The 21312-nt window shown below is 38.4% G+C and overlaps 1 protein-coding gene across 4 annotated transcripts in view; it reads right to left on the bottom strand.

Moving 5' to 3' along the window:
* Positions 1-21312, bottom strand: part of syne1a (spectrin repeat containing, nuclear envelope 1a) — a 163983-nt gene that overhangs the window by 72541 nt on the left and 70130 nt on the right. For all 4 annotated transcript variants that reach the window (XM_073856031.1, XM_073856030.1, XM_073856028.1 and 1 more), the window contains 16 exons: positions 21289-21312; positions 19790-19972; positions 19409-19552; positions 15602-15757; positions 13257-13421; positions 12922-13094; positions 12654-12807; positions 12377-12520; positions 12073-12237; positions 10303-10620; positions 10074-10229; positions 5934-6104; positions 3135-3461; positions 2852-3004; positions 1344-1511; positions 996-1172 (listed from right to left, as the gene is read on the bottom strand). The exon at positions 21289-21312 is cut by the window's right edge and continues 154 nt beyond it. In XM_073856031.1, coding sequence (XP_073712132.1) covers positions 996-1172; positions 1344-1511; positions 2852-3004; positions 3135-3461; positions 5934-6104; positions 10074-10229; positions 10303-10620; positions 12073-12237; positions 12377-12520; positions 12654-12807; positions 12922-13094; positions 13257-13421; positions 15602-15757; positions 19409-19552; positions 19790-19972; positions 21289-21312 — 2778 coding nt within the window. The remainder of the gene's footprint in view (positions 1-995; positions 1173-1343; positions 1512-2851; positions 3005-3134; positions 3462-5933; positions 6105-10073; positions 10230-10302; positions 10621-12072; positions 12238-12376; positions 12521-12653; positions 12808-12921; positions 13095-13256; positions 13422-15601; positions 15758-19408; positions 19553-19789; positions 19973-21288) is intronic.

Below are 21312 nucleotides of genomic sequence, written 5' to 3'. Positions count from 1 at the left end.
AAGACCGGCTTGCTTTGGCAGACGACGAGTTTTGGCAGGTTTTGTCAGGGCACGTGCAGACTGCGGAACTCATTGACCAGATTGCCAGGTGGCGGGATTTACAGGGTGGCATTGTTCTGGCATTGTTTGGCACGAGACATTCACAGGGGGTCAAAACTAGTAAATAGAAAAGGAGGGGTTGTATTAGTGTCTGAGGTTGTGTTGACTGATTTGGGTTTGATGTGCAAAATAAACTGGCACTGGGAATGGGGTGAGGTATTAATAGACTAGGTGGTTCGTACGGAAGCGACTGAGCAGGCAATGCGTCAGATGGCAGAAAGTGGCTATCGGTTGCCATATTAGGGGTGCATGTGATTAGGGTTCTTAGTAGAAAGCAGGTGGCAGCTTTTGATGGGATACAGCAAGAGCTGTAGGGAGGGAGTGACGCTTTGCTAATGGGGGGTTGTGCTCGCTTTCATTGCCATCAGCTTTAATGATACGCTTTCAATGAGAAATTATTTGTTAGTGCCTTTTGATAGTCTTCTCGAAATGATGCTGGTATGCACGAGTCAATATGTCAATAGCATTTCATTGCCAGGCCTCTCCGGTTTAGTGACCGCCTGGTAAGGGTTGATCTAATCTGATTTAAAATACAAATGCATTGGAGTATTTTGTCAACACTGCAGTTGGTGCCAATAGGAAGCCAGACAGGGTGGATTAAAATAATCTGGAGGTTTTGGCAGCGCAGAAATAAACTGGCATACTTGAGTATGCTGGAAAATCGCAAAACACAAAATGACACTGGAATAATAACTGGAAATTATACATTAATAATAATGACCACTAACACTTTAACACAGCTCACATTGTTGAAGAATTAACTAGAAATAACTTAGTGGGGAAATAATGTTTCAATACTTTTTACCCGAATCACAGTCATAAAAACTCTATATTTATCCAATGTTTGAGCACAAACAATGTAGGTCTAGTTACGGTGTGTTGGCAAGAGGACTCACACGCTGGGCAGTGCTGCAGATGGCTGAGTATCTGTCTTTTGCACCCTGCTGATGATTCTGTATTTGCTGGCGAAGTCGAGCCTGGAGGCGATCGCTGCAACCGGACAAAAGCTCCTCTCCCTTCTCCTTCAGCACAGCCAGACGCTCCTCAAAGCCTGCGATCTCCTCCATAATTGCCTGAAATGAGGCGACAATATGTGCAAACAAATTCACGTGAGTTTACATTACAAATCCTTCCTACAAGCTTTAGACAGGAGAGAAAATCATTTTTATTTAGGTAAAAACTGTGGGTGTCTAATTGGTTATTTGAGGTATATTGTTCTTCTGTAAAGCCCTATTACTGGTCACCTTATGTGTGGCTAGCTGCTGAGTGGCAGCTTCCAGGCCACCGCTCGATGATGGGTCAGGTGTCACCATCCGGCTGGACATCTGCAGCAGCCAGCGCTCGATTTCCTGAAGTTCTTTGTGGTACGCTTCTTGTTTCTTCACATGGCCCTCCAGTCTTTGAACATGGGTCTTAGGAAGTACATTTCAACCATATAATTGATTAAGACATTTGCAAGCACTCAAACTAAAGCAGCTATAATAAACACAAAGCTTGAAATGGTCTTGCGGCTTCCGACAGCTGCAAGCGTGTGATGAATTATATAATGACTACACAGTTCGTGGATGCCATCTTTTAGTAAATAGCACAAAAAGCTTCCACATTAATATTAAAAAGCCTAGGGGGACATGTACTTCACCCCTAAAGTCCATATTATTTAGTTTTAAATTCTGGGCATTTTGAAGATTTGTATATGAAGAATTTGGTTCCAAAACACAATAAATCCATTTTGACTCATTTAGGTAAAAACGTGTTTTAAGAAAGTAAGAAAGTGACCAAATGAAAACCCCTATTTTCTGTTACAAACTTTCACATAGCATCTTCAGGTTATAAAAACATAAAAAAATTCAAATCCATAATTTGATTTTGAAAGATTTATTATAAAAACTGAATTTTTTTTCCACAAAATGCAATAAATTCATGACAAGTTTTTTTTCCAAAATGCTATAAATCAATTGAATCAATGTATAAATGTGCATTCATCTTTGCCATTTTATATTCATTTAGTTGACTAGTGGTATACACTGATTAAAAAATAAACATTAATCGCATTAACCAACACTTACTTTGTCATTAAGAACACTGTCATTGCTGCGGTTATACTTGGGACGTCATCACTTAACATTTTTCAAAGTTTTTCATAAGATCCCCTGGGGTCAATGTGTTAGCATGACAGAAGCTTCATGCTGTCGGAAGAACAAGCAACCGGCATTTTCCGTCTCCCGAGTGCCTCTCACGTAAATTATTATATGTTGATGGTTTACGTTTCTTCCCCGTCACAGAAAACCATCACAGGTTTATCAATGCCATCAAAGTATTATTTTGTTTTTGTTTGTTTGTTGATCACGAAGTACAAGATGAGAAAAACTAAGATTCCGTGAATTCAACGCCCCGCCATTGTTTGTTTACAATGCGTGGAATGGTGTGCTGTGATTTGTTGAGTGGATTTATTGCATTCTGCAGAAAAGGAGGTGGTGTTTATTGCGTTTTGGGAAAAAAGGGAGAAAAGATGACAGAATAACACAGCGGATATTGTATTTTGCGTAAAATTAAGAATTTACTTTTAAATACTGACCTGATATAATACTGATTTAAATGGCGTTTTTTGGGTTTTGGAACCAAACTCTTCCTATGCTAATGACCTCTAGCATAATCAGCATGTGAAAATATTAGACAAAGTGTTAAATGCTTTACCCGTATGTTTACGACTTTAGTTTTGGGTAAAGCACTTTTGCTGCAAATGTGCACTTACACGTGCCGAACAGCACAGCTCCTGATAGTCCGTCTGTAATCTAGTCAGGTTGTCTGTTATGGAAGGGGAGTGGAGGAGCGTCAGCAGAGTTTCTCCTTTCTCTAGAACGAAGCTCACAGCTGAATCACGCGACAACAATGTCTGCTCCACAGCCTGGACACATCCGGCACAATTCAAAATGTACAAAAACATTTACAAACAGAAGATTGTGCATTATTTATTAACAAAGCTGTCAAACGATTTTGAATGTGACACAAAAGGGAAACTCGAACAGATCTCCTACCTTATATTTAGCCAGCTGTGCTTTTCTCTGGTAAAGTTCTGCCCTGGGTTCTACAGTGGAGCTGAGCAGAGCTCGGGTCTCCCTAAGCCACTGCATTTGACTCTTGTAGCGTTCTTGGAAATCTTTATAGAGCACAATGCTCCTTTCCAAGGTTGCATGTTCTTCCTGTAGCCCCAGTATAACCTCTTCAAGTTGTGATCGCCCCATCTCCACATCCCTCTCTAGCTTAGATGCTCCAGGGTCATCCAGAAAAGATATGGCCTGCTCTGAACGTTCTCGAAGTGTTTTGAGCAAACTATGACCATGATCCATCTCCCTCTGGAGAGACTGCAAAATATATTCCTTAAAATTCTTCTTTTAAGACAACAAAAAGAACAATAACAAACAAACAAAAAAATCAATAAATTAGGAAGCCAAAAAGAAGATGTGCCTTCCCCAGTGTGCTACCAAGACATGTATGTCCTGCTCATGATGGGTTTTGATCTCCTCTATTCATGTAAGTTTCAGGTTGTGAGTGTGCACTTCTGAAGTGGACCTCTGATGGGCGCTTTGAAGCCTGCCAGGCTCCTGACACCTGTGTGCGGAGCCCTGGCACAGCCCCGGTCAGAGAAATGAAAGGAAGTCCCAATTATCTAGGCTGGCACAGCGGGGTTTCCCCAGCAACAAGAAAACTCAGCCCCTCCTACTCTCTTTAGCGTTTTACCTTTAAGCATCTTGATATGATATCAGACTGTTGGCTGTATAAAGAGTAGTACATAGGAGGCTGTCAGCAACTGAGTTTGCGGCTACTGCTGGGCTACTGACAGGGAAAGGAGACCCAATGTTTTAATGATGATCTCCAAGCGCAAAAAGAAAAAGTGAAAAGTCACTGATGCAGAACAATGTAAGAGGAAAGATAATTGGGCTACAGAACAACACGAACTGGACTGTGGAAGAAATGTATATTTAATTGGATGGTTATTACTTCAGAAATATATTGCTGCCATTTAGCAGAGTGCACACATGTGTGTGTAAAACATCATCATGTGACTTTGCTCTTACCGTATGTGCACTGCCATTGATTTAACAACATGGGCTCTATTATATAAGCCTAAACCAAATTAGCAGTAGATGCGGGCACTGTGTATGCATGCATGCATGTGTGCGTGAAAGCAGAGTGTGTATGTGATGCTGAAGCTGTAAGGGCATTGCATCAATTACACAGTCTGTGCCAGCAGGTTCCACAGACAGACCGATCCTTCATCTCAGATCTCACAGTGGGGGAGTACGTGAGGTGGATGTGTATGTATGTGTATGTGTGCACGTAGGGTGCAGTTGCACTAAAGCAATTTTGCTCTGTCTTCTTTGGGATATAATCAATATGTCAACACAAAGAGACTCACACATGTGCGAACACACACACACATGCACTGGTTTTACAGTCTCAAATATGGGCACAAAACTGTGCCAGGCCCATTGAGAGTAAAAGTCTGTAGTGTGTGTGTGTCTGCGCGCAATCAGGCCAAATCAATAGCTCTAAACCACATAATACAGTTCATCTGTTCATCTTTTTCTATAATATATATATATTCATATGAAATTTTCACCAGACATCAGTATTAAAGGATTAGTCCTCTTAAAAAAATCCAGATAATTTACTTACACCCATGTCATCCAAAATGTTTATGTTTTTCTTTTTTCAGTCGAGAAGAAAATACGTTTTTTGAGGAAAACATTCCAGGATTTTTCTCACTTTAATAGACTTTATGGACCCCAACAGTTTTTAATGCAGTTAAAAAATGCAGTTTCAACGCAGCTTCAAACGATCCCAACCGAGGCATAAGGGTCTTATCTATCAAAACGATTGTTATTTTGAGCAAAAAAAAATGCACTTTTAAGCCACAACTTCTCATCTTGCACTAGCCTTCTCATCTTGCACTAGTCACATAATGCAAAAGGACCCGAAAGGTATCGTGTTAAATATATGACACACACATTTGCGGACCATTTTAGACAATAAATGGACAAAAACTATTAATTAGTATCATTCGACATACAACAACGTCGTAACAATCCTCTTTCTCCACACTTGTAAACACTGGGGCGGTAGTGACCTTTCGACGTGCTTTCGCATTACGTGAGGTTGCGCTGGCGAGTCACATGGCTAGTGCAAGATGAGAAGTTGTGGTTTAAAAGTGCATATTTTTTATTTTTCTTCGTTTTGATAGATAAGACCCTAATGCCTCGTTTGGGATCGTTTAGAGCCATTTGAAGCTGCGTTGAAACTGGGATTTTAAATTGCATTGAAACAAAAAAAATAAAAAAATCTTGAACATTTTTCTTAAACACTAAATTCAAGAAAAATTTGCTTACCCCATAGGCAGTTTTTTTTTGCTTGTTTTACGCACAAAATCACTTAAACTTGATATTTTTGGTCTAAAAACTAGACTTATTTTCTTAAGTCGTTTTGCTCATCAAGAAAAAAACATCTTGATATTTTTACTGAAAACAAGACAAAAATACTAAGAATTTTTTTGAAAATAATTTTTTGCAGTGCAAAGAACATAACCTTTATATCTTTATTGACTGAGATATTGATTGAGTGAGACTAAGACGAATAGTGAAATCAATGAAATGAAATCAAAAACACTCACACACAATACTGTATGTACTGTATGTATAAATAAGTATATACTGTATGGAAGTATATAGATACATAGAAAACATATGTCTAGATATGTCAGTCTGGGCATTAATGATTATGTCAATCACATGTACAGTAGTCTGTTTATAAATGATGAACAAAACCTCATTCCATACCTCCAGCCTCTTCATCTTCTTTTCCATGGTGACGCGGTCAAGGGCCTCATTTTTCTCAGTAAAAAAATTTAAATTCTTCCTTGCACCACACAGCCAATCAGAGAAGATCCTGAGGGCATTTTGAGCCTCTGTGATGCTCTGCGTCTCCTCCTGGAGCTGTCTGAGGGTCTCCTAAATGACAAAGGAGACAATTTGAAAGGCTCATTGTCCAGAACACTCATTTTTCTCTATAACAGCAGCATGTAGTGTTTTGATTGATCCAATGTTGCACACTCGTGACCATTCGCTGCGGGGGCTTGAGGCTGAGCTATTTTACCGCATTCTTCACTTGACATGCAGATCCCTCACGAGCATGGCACCAATTAACGCTTTTCGCTGTGCTGAGCACGCAACTAATATAGAATGGCCCTTCGCTGTAGCACACGCAATGGCCGGTTGTTTCTCACAGAATAATTACATCCTTTCTTTTGTGTCACAGCTGGCGTGTGTGTGTATGTATGCATGTTAGACAGAAGCGGGCATAAAGGAGAGGTGTTAGAGCAAGTGTTAAAAACAATTCCTCTGTTGCCATGAAACAGCAGCACCGATTGATGGGCAAGATTGGCTCGTATATTGTTTAATTACAAGCTTAGGTCTCGACGTGGAACAGACATTGATTTTCCACCACGGCTTTTATTTTTGTCCTCCTAGAGGGAGTATGGAAATAAACAAGAGCTGGTTTACCTCGCTGGACAGCTTCCAAAGTTTAGACGGCTGTGGAATTAGACTCATCAGTGTGTTTTGGCAGCAAAGTAGAGGGTGAGTCAATGACACCAAGGTTTTACTAAACAGACGCTATTATACATAGATAATACATACGGAAGGATCTGATTTATAGTGTTTTTTACAAATGTTTTGATGAGGTGCAGTGGCATAGTATAAAAAACAAATATGGAGTATATATGAAGAGTTTGGTTCCAAAACGCAATAAATCCATTTTGATTAATTGGGGTAAAAATTTGTATTCTATACCAAGAAAGTGACAAGATGAAAAGCACTATTTTCTGTTACAAACTTTCACATAGCATCTTTAGGTTATAATAACATAAAAAATTCTAATCCCTAATTTGACTTTCAAAGATTTATTATAAAAACTGATTATAACCAAGTTTTTTTAAATGCTATAAATCTATTGAATCAATGTATAAATGTGCATTCATCTTTGCCATGTTATATTCATTTAGTTGACTAGTGGTATACACTGATTTAAAAAATAAACATTAATGGCATTAATCAAAACACTTGAAGAGTTTGGTTCCAAAACGCGATAAACGCCATTGTTGAAAAAAATGATTTACTGCCAAAATCAGTATTATATCAGGTCAGTAGTTAAAAGTAAATTCTTAATTTTACGCAAAATCCAATACCCGCCGTGATATTCTGTCATCTTTTCTCCCTTTTTCCCCAAAATGCAACAAACGCCACTCCTCATTTTTTACAGAACACAATAAATCCATTCCTGATATTACAGACCACCAGTCACGCAATGTAAACAAACAATGGCGGCGCGCTGAGTACACGGAGTCCTAGTTTTCCTCATCTACTTTGTACTTCGTGATCAACAAACAAAACAAAATAATACTTTAATTGCATTGCTAAACCTGTGATGGTTTTCTGTGACGGGAAAGAAACGTAAGCCATCAACAGCTAATAATTTACGCGAGAGGCACTCGGTTGCTTGTTCTCCCGACAGCATCAAGCCTATCATGCTAACACATTGACCCCAGAGGATCTTATGAAAACTTTACATTATTTTACTCAATGTCAACGAAAATCGAGCGGGACCAAAACATTTTACAGATGATCGCTGTGAAAATGTAAAGAGACGAGTATAACCGCAGCAATGTGTTCTTAATATAACAAAGTAAGTGTTTTGGTTAATGCCATTAATGTTTATTTTTTAATCATTGTATACCACTAGTCAACTAAAAAAATATAAAATGGTAAAGATGAATGCACATTTATACATCGATTTAATAGATTTATAGCATTTTGAAATAAAAAACTGTCATGGATTTATTGCATTTTGTGGAAAAAATAATTTGTTTTTATAATAAATCTTTGAAAATCAAGTTATGGATTTGAATTTTTTATGTTTTTATAACCTAAAGATGCTATGTGAAAGTTTGTAACAGAAAAGAGTGGTTTTCATCTTGTCACTTTCTTGGTATAGAAAACACGTTTTTACCGAAATTTGTCAAAATGGATTTATTGCGTTTTGGAACCAAACTCTTCACTTACTTTCTCATATTAAGAACACTGTCATTGCTGCTGTCATCCTTGGGACGTCGTCGCTGAACTTTTTTTGACGGCGATTAGCTGTAAAATGTTTTGGTCCTGCTCGATTTTTGTTGACTTTGCGTAAAATAATTGAACGTTTTTCATAAGATCCGCTGGGGTCAATGTGTTAGCATGACAGAAGCTTGATGCTGTCATGGGAGAACAAGCAACAGCCGGCATTTTTCCCTCGCCCGAGTGCTTCTTGCGTTAATAATTCGATTTTGATGGCTTCCGTTTCTTCCCCGCCACAAAAAAACAGCACAGGTTTATCAATGCCATAAAAATTACTATTTTGTTTTTGTTTGTTTGTTGATCAGGAACAACAAAGTAGATGAGGAAAACTAGGATTTTGTGTGTATTCAAAGCGCCGCCATTGTTGTTTACAATGTGTGGAATGGTGCGTTGTGATTTGTTGAGTGGATTTATTTCATTCTGCAGAGAAGGAGGACTGCCGTTTGTCACGGTTTGGAAAGAAAGGGAGAAAAAATTACAGAATAACATGGCGGAAATTGGATTTTGCGTAAAATTAAGAATTGACTTGGCGGTAAATTTTTTATTAAAAATGGCGTTTTGGAACCAAACTCTTCATATATTGAATGATACTGACTAAATTCTCAGATATCAGTAAGTAAAAAAGCATTAAAGGTACAGTTTACATCATCGTTTACTCATTCCAAACTATTCAGAATTTTTCTAAACAAACTTACAGTACATTTTGAAAAATGTGTTTGGTTGCCTTTCACAATGCAATTGCATTACACATGCAACATGCATTACACATAAAACATGAAGGGCCAAATTTACTAAACAGGGCAAATTAGCGCAATCCCAAAAAAGCTCAGATGGAAGTGTTAATATCAGCGGATTATTTACTAAATATGTGCAAATTAAATAGCACAGGCGCACCATGAACAGCGCAAATTAGTTCAGGGTTGCAAATAAGCAGAGCTGATGATTCTTATGTGCAGGTGATCTACTAACACCTGATGCGCTTGAGTTTAGCACCACGGATATGTCAGCTGAAAATGAAGGGTGAGAAATCCCAGATAATGAAGCCATAGTACAATGAAAAGAACTGGAGGACAAAAAACGTTTACAAGAAGATTTCCTCCAGCAAATATTGGCAAACAATATTTTTAAATAATATGTTCCTCTAGCATTTCAAATAAACTGTTACGTGTTAAAAAAAACTCTCCCTTGTACCACACTCTCTTTGATCTCTGTGATGCCTCTTCTATTAGCAAAAACTGCAGCCATTTCAAGCACAAAATAATTTAAGACATGCTTTCTTTCGGCATTAAATAATGGCGCAAATACCAGTTATATCACATGCAACAACATTAGTAAATCACTTAAATACTCTCCTCCGATAAATTTTGCGTCTGATAGGGAAACTCCTAGAAATGGATATGCAATAAGGTCAGTCGCAAAAATAACTAGACCCCACCTTTTCCCGACAGTCGTTATTTATCAACAAAATGATGGTTGCGCTAGCACAAGCTGTTAGTAAATCTGGCCCTAAAAATGTAAAAATAAAAACAATCTTGTGTGATTGTGATCTTTGAAATCCAGGCTATAGTTAGAAACATTTTCATTTTCAGTTAGAAACATAGATTTCACATTGATTTCAATCTTTGCCATGGCCTTACTGAGTCAATATTAAAGATATCAAGGTTATATTTTCACAGAATGCTCTTTAGATTATGTAGGATGATTTTATGTAGAAAACAATAAATCACAAAAAACTACTTTAGATAGACAGGGTCAAAATTTTCAAAATTATATTTCAATAGAAATGTGGGTGAACTATTAATGACTTGCCTGTATCTGTAGTAGCAAAGCATGGTAGCGTGCAGTGAGCTGGGTAACCCTGGTACTGATCCGACCACTGACGTGAGCATCCTCTACAATCTGCTGAGCAAGAGCGCTCAGTCCCTCCACCTCAGTCTGACGCTGAGCAGCTTCAATCTGCCATCGCTTCAAAAACAGAATAATGTGAGAATCTTTGAAAACATTTGAAATTTGAAATATTATTTACAGTAGCATCTACCTTTAAATTCTGTAGCTGGGCCTCCTTTGATGTGACATCAGAGCGACGATGGCGTCTTACTTTGACTTTGAGCTCCATGTCTAATAACCACTGGTCCAGGTTTTGAAATAGACCTTCTAGTTGCTGAACTCTGGCAAGGGCCTGCTCCACCAGAACTTTAGTTTCGCCAAGACGGTCTTGGTAACCCTGCCATTCTGTCTGGGCTGTTTCCAAGGCCCGATCCTCAATTTGAGGAGCACCCCAAGGAATAACCCTTTCTCGAGTTGCAAGAACTGAGCTGAGCAAGTTATGTCCTATTGGACAATGAGACTGGAGTATCTGGAGATTTTAGACAAAGAACAAACATTTTTTTGCATAATTTCCTCCAAGCTTGGAAATAATCAGGTGGGTTCAGAATGATGACCAAGAATATACAGTCTTAGGCCACCACTCCACCATTAGATGTGTTGTTTTTGCAACGGTATTTAAAACTTTGACATTAAGGGCCCTATTTTAACGATCTAAGCGCATTGTCTAAAGAGCACTGCACACAGTTTAAATGGGTGTGTATGATGCCGCTTTTGCTAATTGAACGATGGGAAAAATGGTTTGTGCGCTGAGCGCACAGTCGAAAAGGGTTGTTCATATTCTAATAATGAGTAATGGGTGTGTTTTGGGCGTAACGTGCAATAAACCAATGAGAGTCTTAGCTCTCATCCCCTTTAAAAGCCAGTTGCGCTGGCGCTATGTCTAATCCCTATTTAGATGATGGACTTTGTAAACTGAAAAACTAAGCAGAGGAAGAGGACCCCCAGTTTAAGAATAATGTTAAAAAAATGTGTTGGTTTTTTGGTAATTAAACCTTTAAAAGCCTTTATTTCAGTCATAGACGTACAAATAGCAGGCTTTTAATTGCTGTAAATGTATTAATATCCTACATAATCATTGTAATCTCATAAAATAATTGTAAATATGCAAGAAAAGATTTGTACTCTAAAAATACAAACAAGAGATAAAGAATTTACAAACGTGCGAGAGCCGTAGCGTTTCAGCACTTGACAGCGCCAATTTTTAAAAAGCATTACTCAAAATGTTTCTCATCTCATCATATCCACAGGTACATCCTCATCATATACAATAAATCTGTAGGGTAGCATTTAAAAAACATTTAAAAATAGATGCATGTTTAAAGCAAAGCATTTATTTACTTACCAGGCTACAGGTGAAGCAGCTCTTTACGCCTTCTAACGTCTCGTAATTAGTCCTCATTTATGTCCAAGAGACTCAATAATAATCTTTTACATTTTAATCCTTTAATCTTTCATATTTAAAAGCTTTTTTGTGCTGCTGCGCATCCATGTGTGTGATAAGCAAAACCGCGTTGTCCTCCCATTTATAGGCGCATACTAACGCGCTCTTTAAATAACAAAAAACATATTGCGCCATTGACTTTAGACTAGGTTTTTGTTGGTCAATGGCATAGTTTATTTTAGTTGCCTCAAAATAGCAACGCGCCAACAATGCACCTGAACACACCTCGTTTTCAGACCAGAACGCCCATGGGCGCAAATGCATTTGCTATTTAAACAATGTGGCGCTTAACGTGAAAATGATCATTGCGCCAGGTTGAAACTAGCAAAACACACTTGCTTCGCGCATTCCGCTGGCTGTATGATAGAGCCCTAAAACTTTGCTAAAACATCAAAGCTGGTGGTGGTGGCCTAAGACTTTTGCACAGTACTATATGTTTTGACAAGAACAACTGGGATAAAAAAATATCACTAAACTAACCTGCAGTTCTTTTAAATTATTCTCCAGAGAATTAATATCTTCATCCAGTGGTGATAGAAGAGCCAGGCTGCTTTGTTCTTGCTCCAGCCAGTCTTCAAACATGTGCAATCCTCGCTGGTACTCTTGATGGAGAAGAACCAACTCTTCTGCCTTACTGACAGATGCCTGAAACACCATAGCATATATATATATATATATATATGCTATAGTAAAATCTCATGGACTCTTTGTAAAGATCATTATGGAACATTTGGCTGACTAATATAACTAAACACATCTAGTGTAGATAAAGCATGATGCATACCTTTGCTTTATCTTTGATTGTTGTATATTTCTCATTGAGTTTCTGAATCTCCTGCTGGGTGGCTGTATGTTCAACCATGTTGGAACCCTTGGTAGCAATCGTCTGTAAGGGGCTGGAATGGCTGAGAACTTCCTCATAGAGGAGCTGTACAACATAAAAAACAAAGCATTTAGTTGAAAATTTCCAGTATGAGTCAACTCAGTTGGAATATATTAAAAATCCCTAAAGGCAGAAGGAGATGCTCCAATTCTCTAATCAATTTAAAAGTTTTAGTTGCCTTGGCACGGCCCAGATTGGCAGTCTTGTCTCTCATTTCAGCATAGTGTTTGTCGGAGTTTCCAAGATTCTCTTCCACTCGCTCCATCCAGCTCTCAAACTGACTGACATCCTCCTGGTAACTGGTCCAGTGCGACAAGGCACCTTCCAGCTGGCTGTAAACACAACAAATAACACAACATAACCTAAGACACAAATATCCGAACAGAATACTGTACATCCAATCAAAGCATTTAGGTTTAAGTGCGGGCTGCAGAAAGCTGTCCGACCTTTTACACTGTATGGATGCTGACAAGAGTGAATCCCACGAGTCTTTGAGGTCTTGGATTTGCTTGCGTACCACTGGTACACCCTCAGCTGAGGTGTTTCTTTGGACAGACTCTCCTCTGGTGATAAGCATCTTTAGCTGGATTTCTTTTCCCTGACAGGCTGTCAGTAGAGCCTGAAATCGATAAGGAATTTTGTTACACCTGATATAAACTAACATAAAAGAGCAGGTGGTAGAAACGGTAGTTTATTGCTATATGCTTAATGTTTCCATAACTGGGCTGGTTAATTCTGGCCTCAGTATCACAACAAATGTATTTTTTAATAATAAATGTACCTCAAGCTGGCCCATTCTGGTGATGAGGACACTCTTGTCAGATGTGAGGGATCTGCAGGTCTTGAGGACCTGTTGGGACTCTGAAACCCAGTTCTGAAGTTCCTGCAACCCATGTGAGAAAAGCTGATGTTCTCCCACAACTCGCTCTACCCTGGACACCTTCTCCTGCAGGAGACACAAACATGATGTCAAGAAAAAGTGGAAAACTGGAAAATAGTCGAAGAAAAGATAAGTACAAACCATCAATAAATTAGCTGTCTATGTCATAAGCATAATGCAAGTGCTGTAGAACATATCTTTTAGAAGTGCGCTGTCACTGGGGCCTTAGCCTTTTAAAAGTACAGCTTTGCACCTATTAGTACATCAGATGTATATATTGGTACATTAAATGTATATATTGATACCAAATGTATACTTATCTGTACCTTATGGTACATACTACACTCTAAAAATGGCTGGGTTGTTTTTAACCGATAATGGGTAAATATTGGACAGATTACAATTACCCAAATGTTGGGTTAAAAATGACCCAATGTTGGGTTGTTATAATGCAACCATGGGTTACAATAACCTAGCTGTTGGGTTAAAAAACCAGGCATTGGGTCATTTTTAACCCAGCGGTGTGTTCTGTTCAGTATCTACCCAACATGGCTTTAAAATAACCCAGCTAATTTATTAATGGTTTGCATGGGACCTTAAAAGGGTACTGCCCCAGTGACAGCTGCACCATTTCCTTTCACAATTTTACATAAAATGTCTTTTTTTATTTTATAGACTATTTATAATTCTTTTTTAACATATTTGAAGTGTCAAACAAAGATTGAGGATAGAATATGAATCAAACTAAATTGAATTAAGTTTTGGGGATTAACCCTTTAAATTGAACTCTGCAAAACCTTACATTATTTATGATCTGTTCTCAAAAAATAATTTAATTCAAAGTCAATTTACTTAAACTGAATTAAATGCATATAAACAGAATCCCACAATTAAACATACTGTACACTAGAGAAAAAGGACAACTGAAACCAAAGTCCACAAGATTTGAGTGTTATACACTCACCTAAAAGATTATTAGGAACACCATACTAATACTGTGTTTGACCCCCTTTTGCCTTCAGAACTGCCTTAATTATACGTGCCGTTGATTCAACAAGGTGCTGAAAGCATTCTTTAGAAATGTTGACGCATATTGATAGGATAGCATCTTGAAGTTGATGGAGATTTGTGGGATACACATCCAGGGCACGAAGTTCCCGTTCCACCACATCCCAAAGATGCTCTATTGGGTTGAGATCTGGTGACTGTGGGGGCCATTTTAGTACAGTGAACTCATTGTCATGTTCAAGAAACCAATTTGAAAGGATTCGAGCTTTGTGACATGGTGCATTATCCTGCTGGAAGTAGCCATCAGAGGATGGGTACATGGTGGTCATAAAGGGATGAACATGGTCAGAAACAATGCTCAGGTTGGCCGTGGCATTTAAACGATGCCCAATTGGCACTCAGAGACATAAAGTGTGCCAAGAAAACATCCCCCACACCATTACACCACCACCACCAGCCTGCACAGTGGTAACAAGACATGATGGATCCATGTTCTCATTCTGTTTACGCCAAATTCTGTCTCTACCATCTGAATGTCACAACAGAAATCGAGACTCATCAGATCAGGCAACATTTTTCCAGTCTTCAATTGTACAATTTTGGTGAGCTTGTGCAAATTGTAGCCTCTTTTTCTTATTTGTAGTGGAGATGAGTGGTACCCGGTGGGGTCTTCTGCTGTTGTAGCCCATCCGCCTCAAGGTTGTGCATGTTGTGGCTTCGCAAGTGCTTTGCTGCATACCTCGGTTGTAACGAGTGGTTATTTCAGTCAAAGTTGGTCTTCTATCAGCTTGAATCAGTCAGACCATTCTTCTCTGACCTATAGCATCAACAAGACGTTTTGGCCCACAGGACTGCCGCATACTGGATGTTTTTCCCTTTTCACACCAATACTCAGACCGGCCCTAGTGGCACCAACAACCATGTCACGCTCAAAATTGCTTAAATCACATTTCTTTCCCATTCTGACATTCAGTTTGGAGTTCAGGAGATTGTCTTGACCAGGACCACACCCCTAAATGCATTGAAGCAACTGCCATGTGATTGGTTGATTAGATAATTGCATTAATGAGAAATTGAACAGGTTCCTAATAATCCTTAGGTGAGTGTATAAACAATAAAATCAATATAAATCTTCTTATTACCCAAGCATGTTATATTTCCCTATTACAGACAGTAGTAATAATGTAAAAAGCAAGCACAGAGGACAGGTAAGTTATACAGTACACAGGGGAGGTTACCTTAATCAGGTTGCTCAGGGCCAGGTAGCATGCAGCTAGCTGACAGACCCGATGCACAAAACTCTTTCCAGCACCCTGACCATCCCAGAGCCCATGTGCTCTCCCTCTTAGCCCTGCCAGTTCAGACTCTCTGGAGCGCATCTCTTCCAGCAACCTCTGCGGATGAGCAACCAGGGGTCACAAAGCAAGCAGGGGTCACAGGAAAAGAAAGAGAAGGGTTCATGCTATGAAAAATCACATGTATACTGAAAAAACATGAGATTTTGGCAACATCCAATAAGATGGGTGAGAATTTTAACTAAATGCACTTAATACATCAGGTCACAAAAGACCACCCAAACCAAATTTCTTGCTTCTTTTTTTTAGATGGAAAAAGAGCGCAGTGTGAAATTGTCATTTAGGCAGACACAGTTCATGATAATAGAGTCTATCATGTTGGAAGCACTCTGGGGATAAAAGGATTAGAAGGAAAAGTGGGTAAAAGCAGGGAATGGGGAGAGGGGAGGGCTGGATAATCACTCAAGAGGACCTCAACACACTACAGATACACTGTGGGAAATGTAATTGGCGACGTAGCAAACAAAAGGGCCCAGCAGGCGACAATGTTATACAAAAATACAGCTGAAAGATCTTGCGATAAGGCTAAAATAGAAATATTTATCTTCTATTCTTCTTCCATATTATTATGAACCTCTGTATTGGGGTTTTTTTTCTCCGAGTGCAGTTAGAGGAGCGCTGCTCTGACAAAAAATAATTAGGTCTCCATCTCATCTTAACCCTCCATAGTAAAAAAAATCTTGACTCAGCAGAGTCAATAATGACAGACAGGGCTTGTTTTATTATCTCTGTGGTATCTTATACTGTTTCTGTTTAACCAGTTTAATTGAGTAAGTGCTGCAAATTCCAGAGCCACAGTTAATTGATTTCATCTGATAATTAAATGTTGGATACATACTTTGTGGCCTTTTTGGCAGATGGGTTATGTTAGAAAAAGATACAATTGATGCAATTTAATACAAATAAATTAAATAGAAATATGCCTAATTAATAACATACAAGATCATATTTACAACTGATTAAACCAAAGTACATGTCCGTATTGTTTGAATGCTTGGTACCACTGCCTAAATAAAAAATATTGGAGACTAATGTTTTTTTCCTGCCCCCCTCTCGAATTGCCAGACGCATACAGAAGTGCAACTGATGATGAAAGCATAAGTTTATCTGCTCATTTTTACGTTTGCAATGTTTTCTGCAAATTACAAACCACTTCGATTTTTATAACTCAATCTGCAGCTCATTGTGAAGATTGCGTCCACCGGAGGTCGCATTTATGGTCTCATTTAAGCGACCGTGATAACTGGCAACCGAGCTGTCGAAATCCAATATTGGGTAAACTGGCAGTGGGCAGGGATCACACAGACCTAAACCAAAACAGACATTCTGACATGGAAAAGCAAATAACTGACTAGAGCATTGTTTTTTAGAGAGACAGATACGTGAATGTTTCCTAAATATCTACAAATATATAATAGTAATTTTTCAATTTTTTTATTGTCCCTAGAATTAAGAGAGAAATTGGGAAAAATGCATTCTGTGTTAGAGCTCCTCGTGACTGGAACACACTTCCTGCATTCATTCGCTCGCTTACGTCTTTTCCTCGGTTCCAAACTCCTTTGTTAACATACCGGTACCTCCAGAATTCTTGTCAATGTTTCTAGCTTCTTAGATTTAGCATTGATATGTGTCATGTTATGTATCTGTGTATATGTGTATGTTTTCAATTATAAAAGTACACTTACAGCGATGTGAACTTTGTTAGTAATATCTGGGATTATTGTGTTATGTAAAATGTTTTTTTGGATGTTTGGAAACATATTCCATGTGATGGGGATAAGGTTGGGGATATTGAGAGCTTGTGTGTATGTGTGTTTTGTTGTATTTTATCTTTTCTTCCTCGAGTCTATATAATTGTATTTACTGTCAAGTATACTTTGCTTGTACTTATTATATTGTTTTGTTATTTTATGTTGTTTGGTCATGATTCTGAGGACCCCCATGAAAACAAGATGTTGCATCTGATGGGGTTGATCCTCTAATAAATTTTTCCTTTAAAGGAACAGTATGTAAGAAATTTATATCAATTAATCATAAAATGGCCCTGTTATGTCACTAGACATTAAGAAATCATTTTCATTTCAAATACTTATATCACTGACAACAGTGGTCTGGCCAGGATATTGTCATTTAAAAAGTGGAGTTGCAGCCCTCAACTGATGTTTATGTTGTGTATTGGCCACCAGTTGGGTGATTGCAATACCAGTTTTGGCCACAATCCTACATACTGTTCCTTTAAAGGTCACCTGATAAAAGAAATTCACTTCATTATTCATTATGTTTGAACATAATTGTGTCACCTGTTTGTGTACACAAATACAATCACCCTGTAATGATAAAAATCTGCCCGCTCCTCTTTAAAAATCCTGTCTCAGGGGAACAAGCTGTTTAGGTTTTCTGCGCAAACTGACATCACTTTGCTCAGGATCCGCCCATAACTGTCCTAAGACCACAGTTAGGTCATAATTTCTATTTTCAATCTTCTTTACATAATTCATTTTTACATGTTCATTATGAATAATGAAGTAAGGTGATTGCTGTAAAAACAGTGTATGTTTTCGGTATAGATAACAGTAAACAGGGAGGGAAGTAGCAGCTCATTTGCATTTAAAGAGACACACACAGCAACAGCACTTTTTCCTGCACACAAAAAATGGGCCTTTTTAACATGGTATAATAAAGGATCTATAGGGTATTTGGACCTAATACTTCACAGGTACATTCTGAGGACAACTGAAATTAAAGGGACACTCCACATTTTTGAAAATATGCTAATTTCCCAGCTCCCCTACAGTTAAAAATTTGATTTTTACCGTTTTGGAATCCATTCAGCTGATCTCCGGGTCTGGCGCTAGCACTTTTAGCATAGCTTAGCATAATCCATTAAATCTGATTAGACCATTAGCATCGCGCTAAAACATAACCAAAGAGTTTCGATATTTTTCCTATTTAAAACTTGACTCTTCTGTAGTTACATTGTGTACTACTGTAAGACCGACAGAAAATTAAAAGTTGCGATTTTCTAAGCAATGATATTACGCAGCGCCTGAAAATATTGCGGGCAGTGCATAATATCACTATGCTTGCTGCAGCCATGTTACAGCAGCAAAGTCCTTGATTATTACGCCAGTTTAAGAGTTCCTAAACATGTTTTCTGTATATCTGCCTAGAAAATCACAACTTTTAATTTAGTGTCGGTCTTAGTGCACAATGTAACTACAGAAAAGTCAAGTTTAAATAGGAAAAATATCAATACTCTTTGGTTATTTTTTTGACCGATGCTAATGGTCTAATCAGATTCAATAGATTATGCTAAGCTATGCTAAAAGTGGTACCGCCAGACCGTGAGATAAGCTGAATGGACTCCAAAAAGGTAAAAATCAAATGTTTAACTCTAGGGGAGCTGGAAAATGAGCATATATTTTCAAAAAATGTGGAGTGTCCCTATAATATTACAAAAATTATTTAAAAAATATTATTAAAAAAATTGCCATATTTCTCGCAAGAATGTTTGCCTTTTATTTAAATCAATGTGTTTCATTTAATAATTTACTTATGTGGCAAGCAGGCATGTAATAACCAGATACTGTTTATATATTACACAGATTTTCTAAGTAGATCACAGAGAAATGGATTGTAAACAGCAGTGACTGATATGTTTTAAGTCAATAGGACAATCTGGAGGTATACCTGAAGTTTGGTGAGCTCTTGTCTCTTGGCTGGCAGATCATGAAGGCGGGCGCTGCTCTCTTGCACACTCATCTCAGTTTTGTTTAGCCAGTCTTGCAAAGGTTCCACACTCGCTTCAAAATCCTGCATCTGAGACTGCAGGACCTGTCAACACATTATAACATTATACATTCAACTCAAAATCCTTTTTCAAAGGGCCCTGCCAACACTGGCGCCACAACAAAAGATTACGAAAAAGAATATGAAGAAGTTTTTTATATTCATTTATGAATTTTATTTCAGGCAGGACAACTGACAAGCCACAAAAATAGAAATTTTCATTCATTTTGTCCTTAAAACATTTAACTGCTGTGTTTAACTACAAACACAGCCTAGGTCTACCTGTAAGGCCGTCTCTCTTCTCTGTAAGTTTTCCATTAGGCTCCTCCAATCATCTTTGGCTGCACACGTTTTGGACCCGATAGCTTCCACCCTCTCAGCAGCCACCACGCTACTAAGCTGCTCGCCGTACGTCAGGACAGCATTTAATCTGGCCTGACCCTGCTGCCTGTCACTCATAAACTCCTGTGGTGCAGAAAGAGCAAGACATCAGCCACACAGACACAAGTACTGTAGACTATCACAGACCAGAGGGCAGCAAGTGCAATGAGTCACATTCAGACACTGACAGAAACCCAGCGGGGATCTCTGACCATCTGTGAGGTGCACACATTCCCTCCTTTTTTCTTCTTTCGCCACTCAAACGGTACAGACGCAATTATGTATGACCCAAAGCATGTCTGCTGCTGTGTTGGTGGTTCAGGGCAGTAAGCCATGCAGAAACATTGTTCCATATTTGAAATGTCTGCCGTGGTAAATAAAAAATGAGAGCCTTGCTTATTATTTCATGCTTTTTCTATTGTCAGTAACACAGGTCCTCTGTTTTTCACCTTTCGTTATCTTTTTTGTATGTATATAGTATCTATGCTATAGCTTTTGTCTGCTGTGGGAAAATCCTACTGAATTCTATGCAATAGATTTCAGTATGGTAACATATGCTGAGCACAGCTAAGAGCACTACAGTGTTATTGCTAGCTGAAAGCTTTATTAAAAGAGACAAATATTTACTGAAACAAATAAAAGTTTAATATAATTGAATAGATAACAGGCAGCAGCACCTACAGCTACAGTATCTGCAATATGTGTACCATGAGTGCTCATTTATTTATGTTAATACTGTATAATATTTGCACAGTACATTAATATAATTTTTATTACCTTTAATGCCACATTATTTGACTTTCCTGTCATTCTTTATTCCTTTACAATAGTGGTGTGTTCAGTGCTTTGATGCTGTTGCATGTAAATGTATGTTAAACACGATCCCATTATTATGGATGTCTTCACTATAAGCTTCAGCTACTACATCCCTTCAGTTGATGGACTCTTTGCTTATATTTTTGACACTGAAGAGCATCTCAGCTTTGCTTTCTCTGTCTGTCTAAAAAATATGATTTCATTTCATCAGATTTCTGCAGCTGCCCCCTTACCCCCATGCATGTTCGCATTCTGCCGAATTTTGTAATGCGGCCACACGTTCTATCCAGACCTAACTATGTCTCTATAACAGTAATATATCATTACTGTCCATTTTCCTGTGCTCTTACAGGTCTTCTGCTGTGCTAATTGAAGTCATAAATAGCCCAGTCTGGCACATTTTTGGCTGAACGGTGACCTCATAAACTGGCCCATGGGACCTAAAAATAGACGACCACTTCATCAAATGCTGGCCACTCATACATGAAAACCTGCTGTGGTCAAACTGGCTATAATCTTGCCAATTTCCAGGTTTTAGGATGGGCCCCCTGGACTGGGAACTTCTCCACAACCCTTTCACTCACCTGGATCCTTTGAAGAGCAGCAGT

This window comes from Misgurnus anguillicaudatus, chromosome 18 (assembly GCF_027580225.2).
Source record: "Misgurnus anguillicaudatus chromosome 18, ASM2758022v2, whole genome shotgun sequence".
NCBI lineage: Eukaryota > Metazoa > Chordata > Actinopteri > Cypriniformes > Cobitidae > Misgurnus > Misgurnus anguillicaudatus.
The sequence above is the reverse complement of the archived record's forward strand: the minus strand, read 5'-3'. Positions and strand labels throughout refer to the sequence as shown.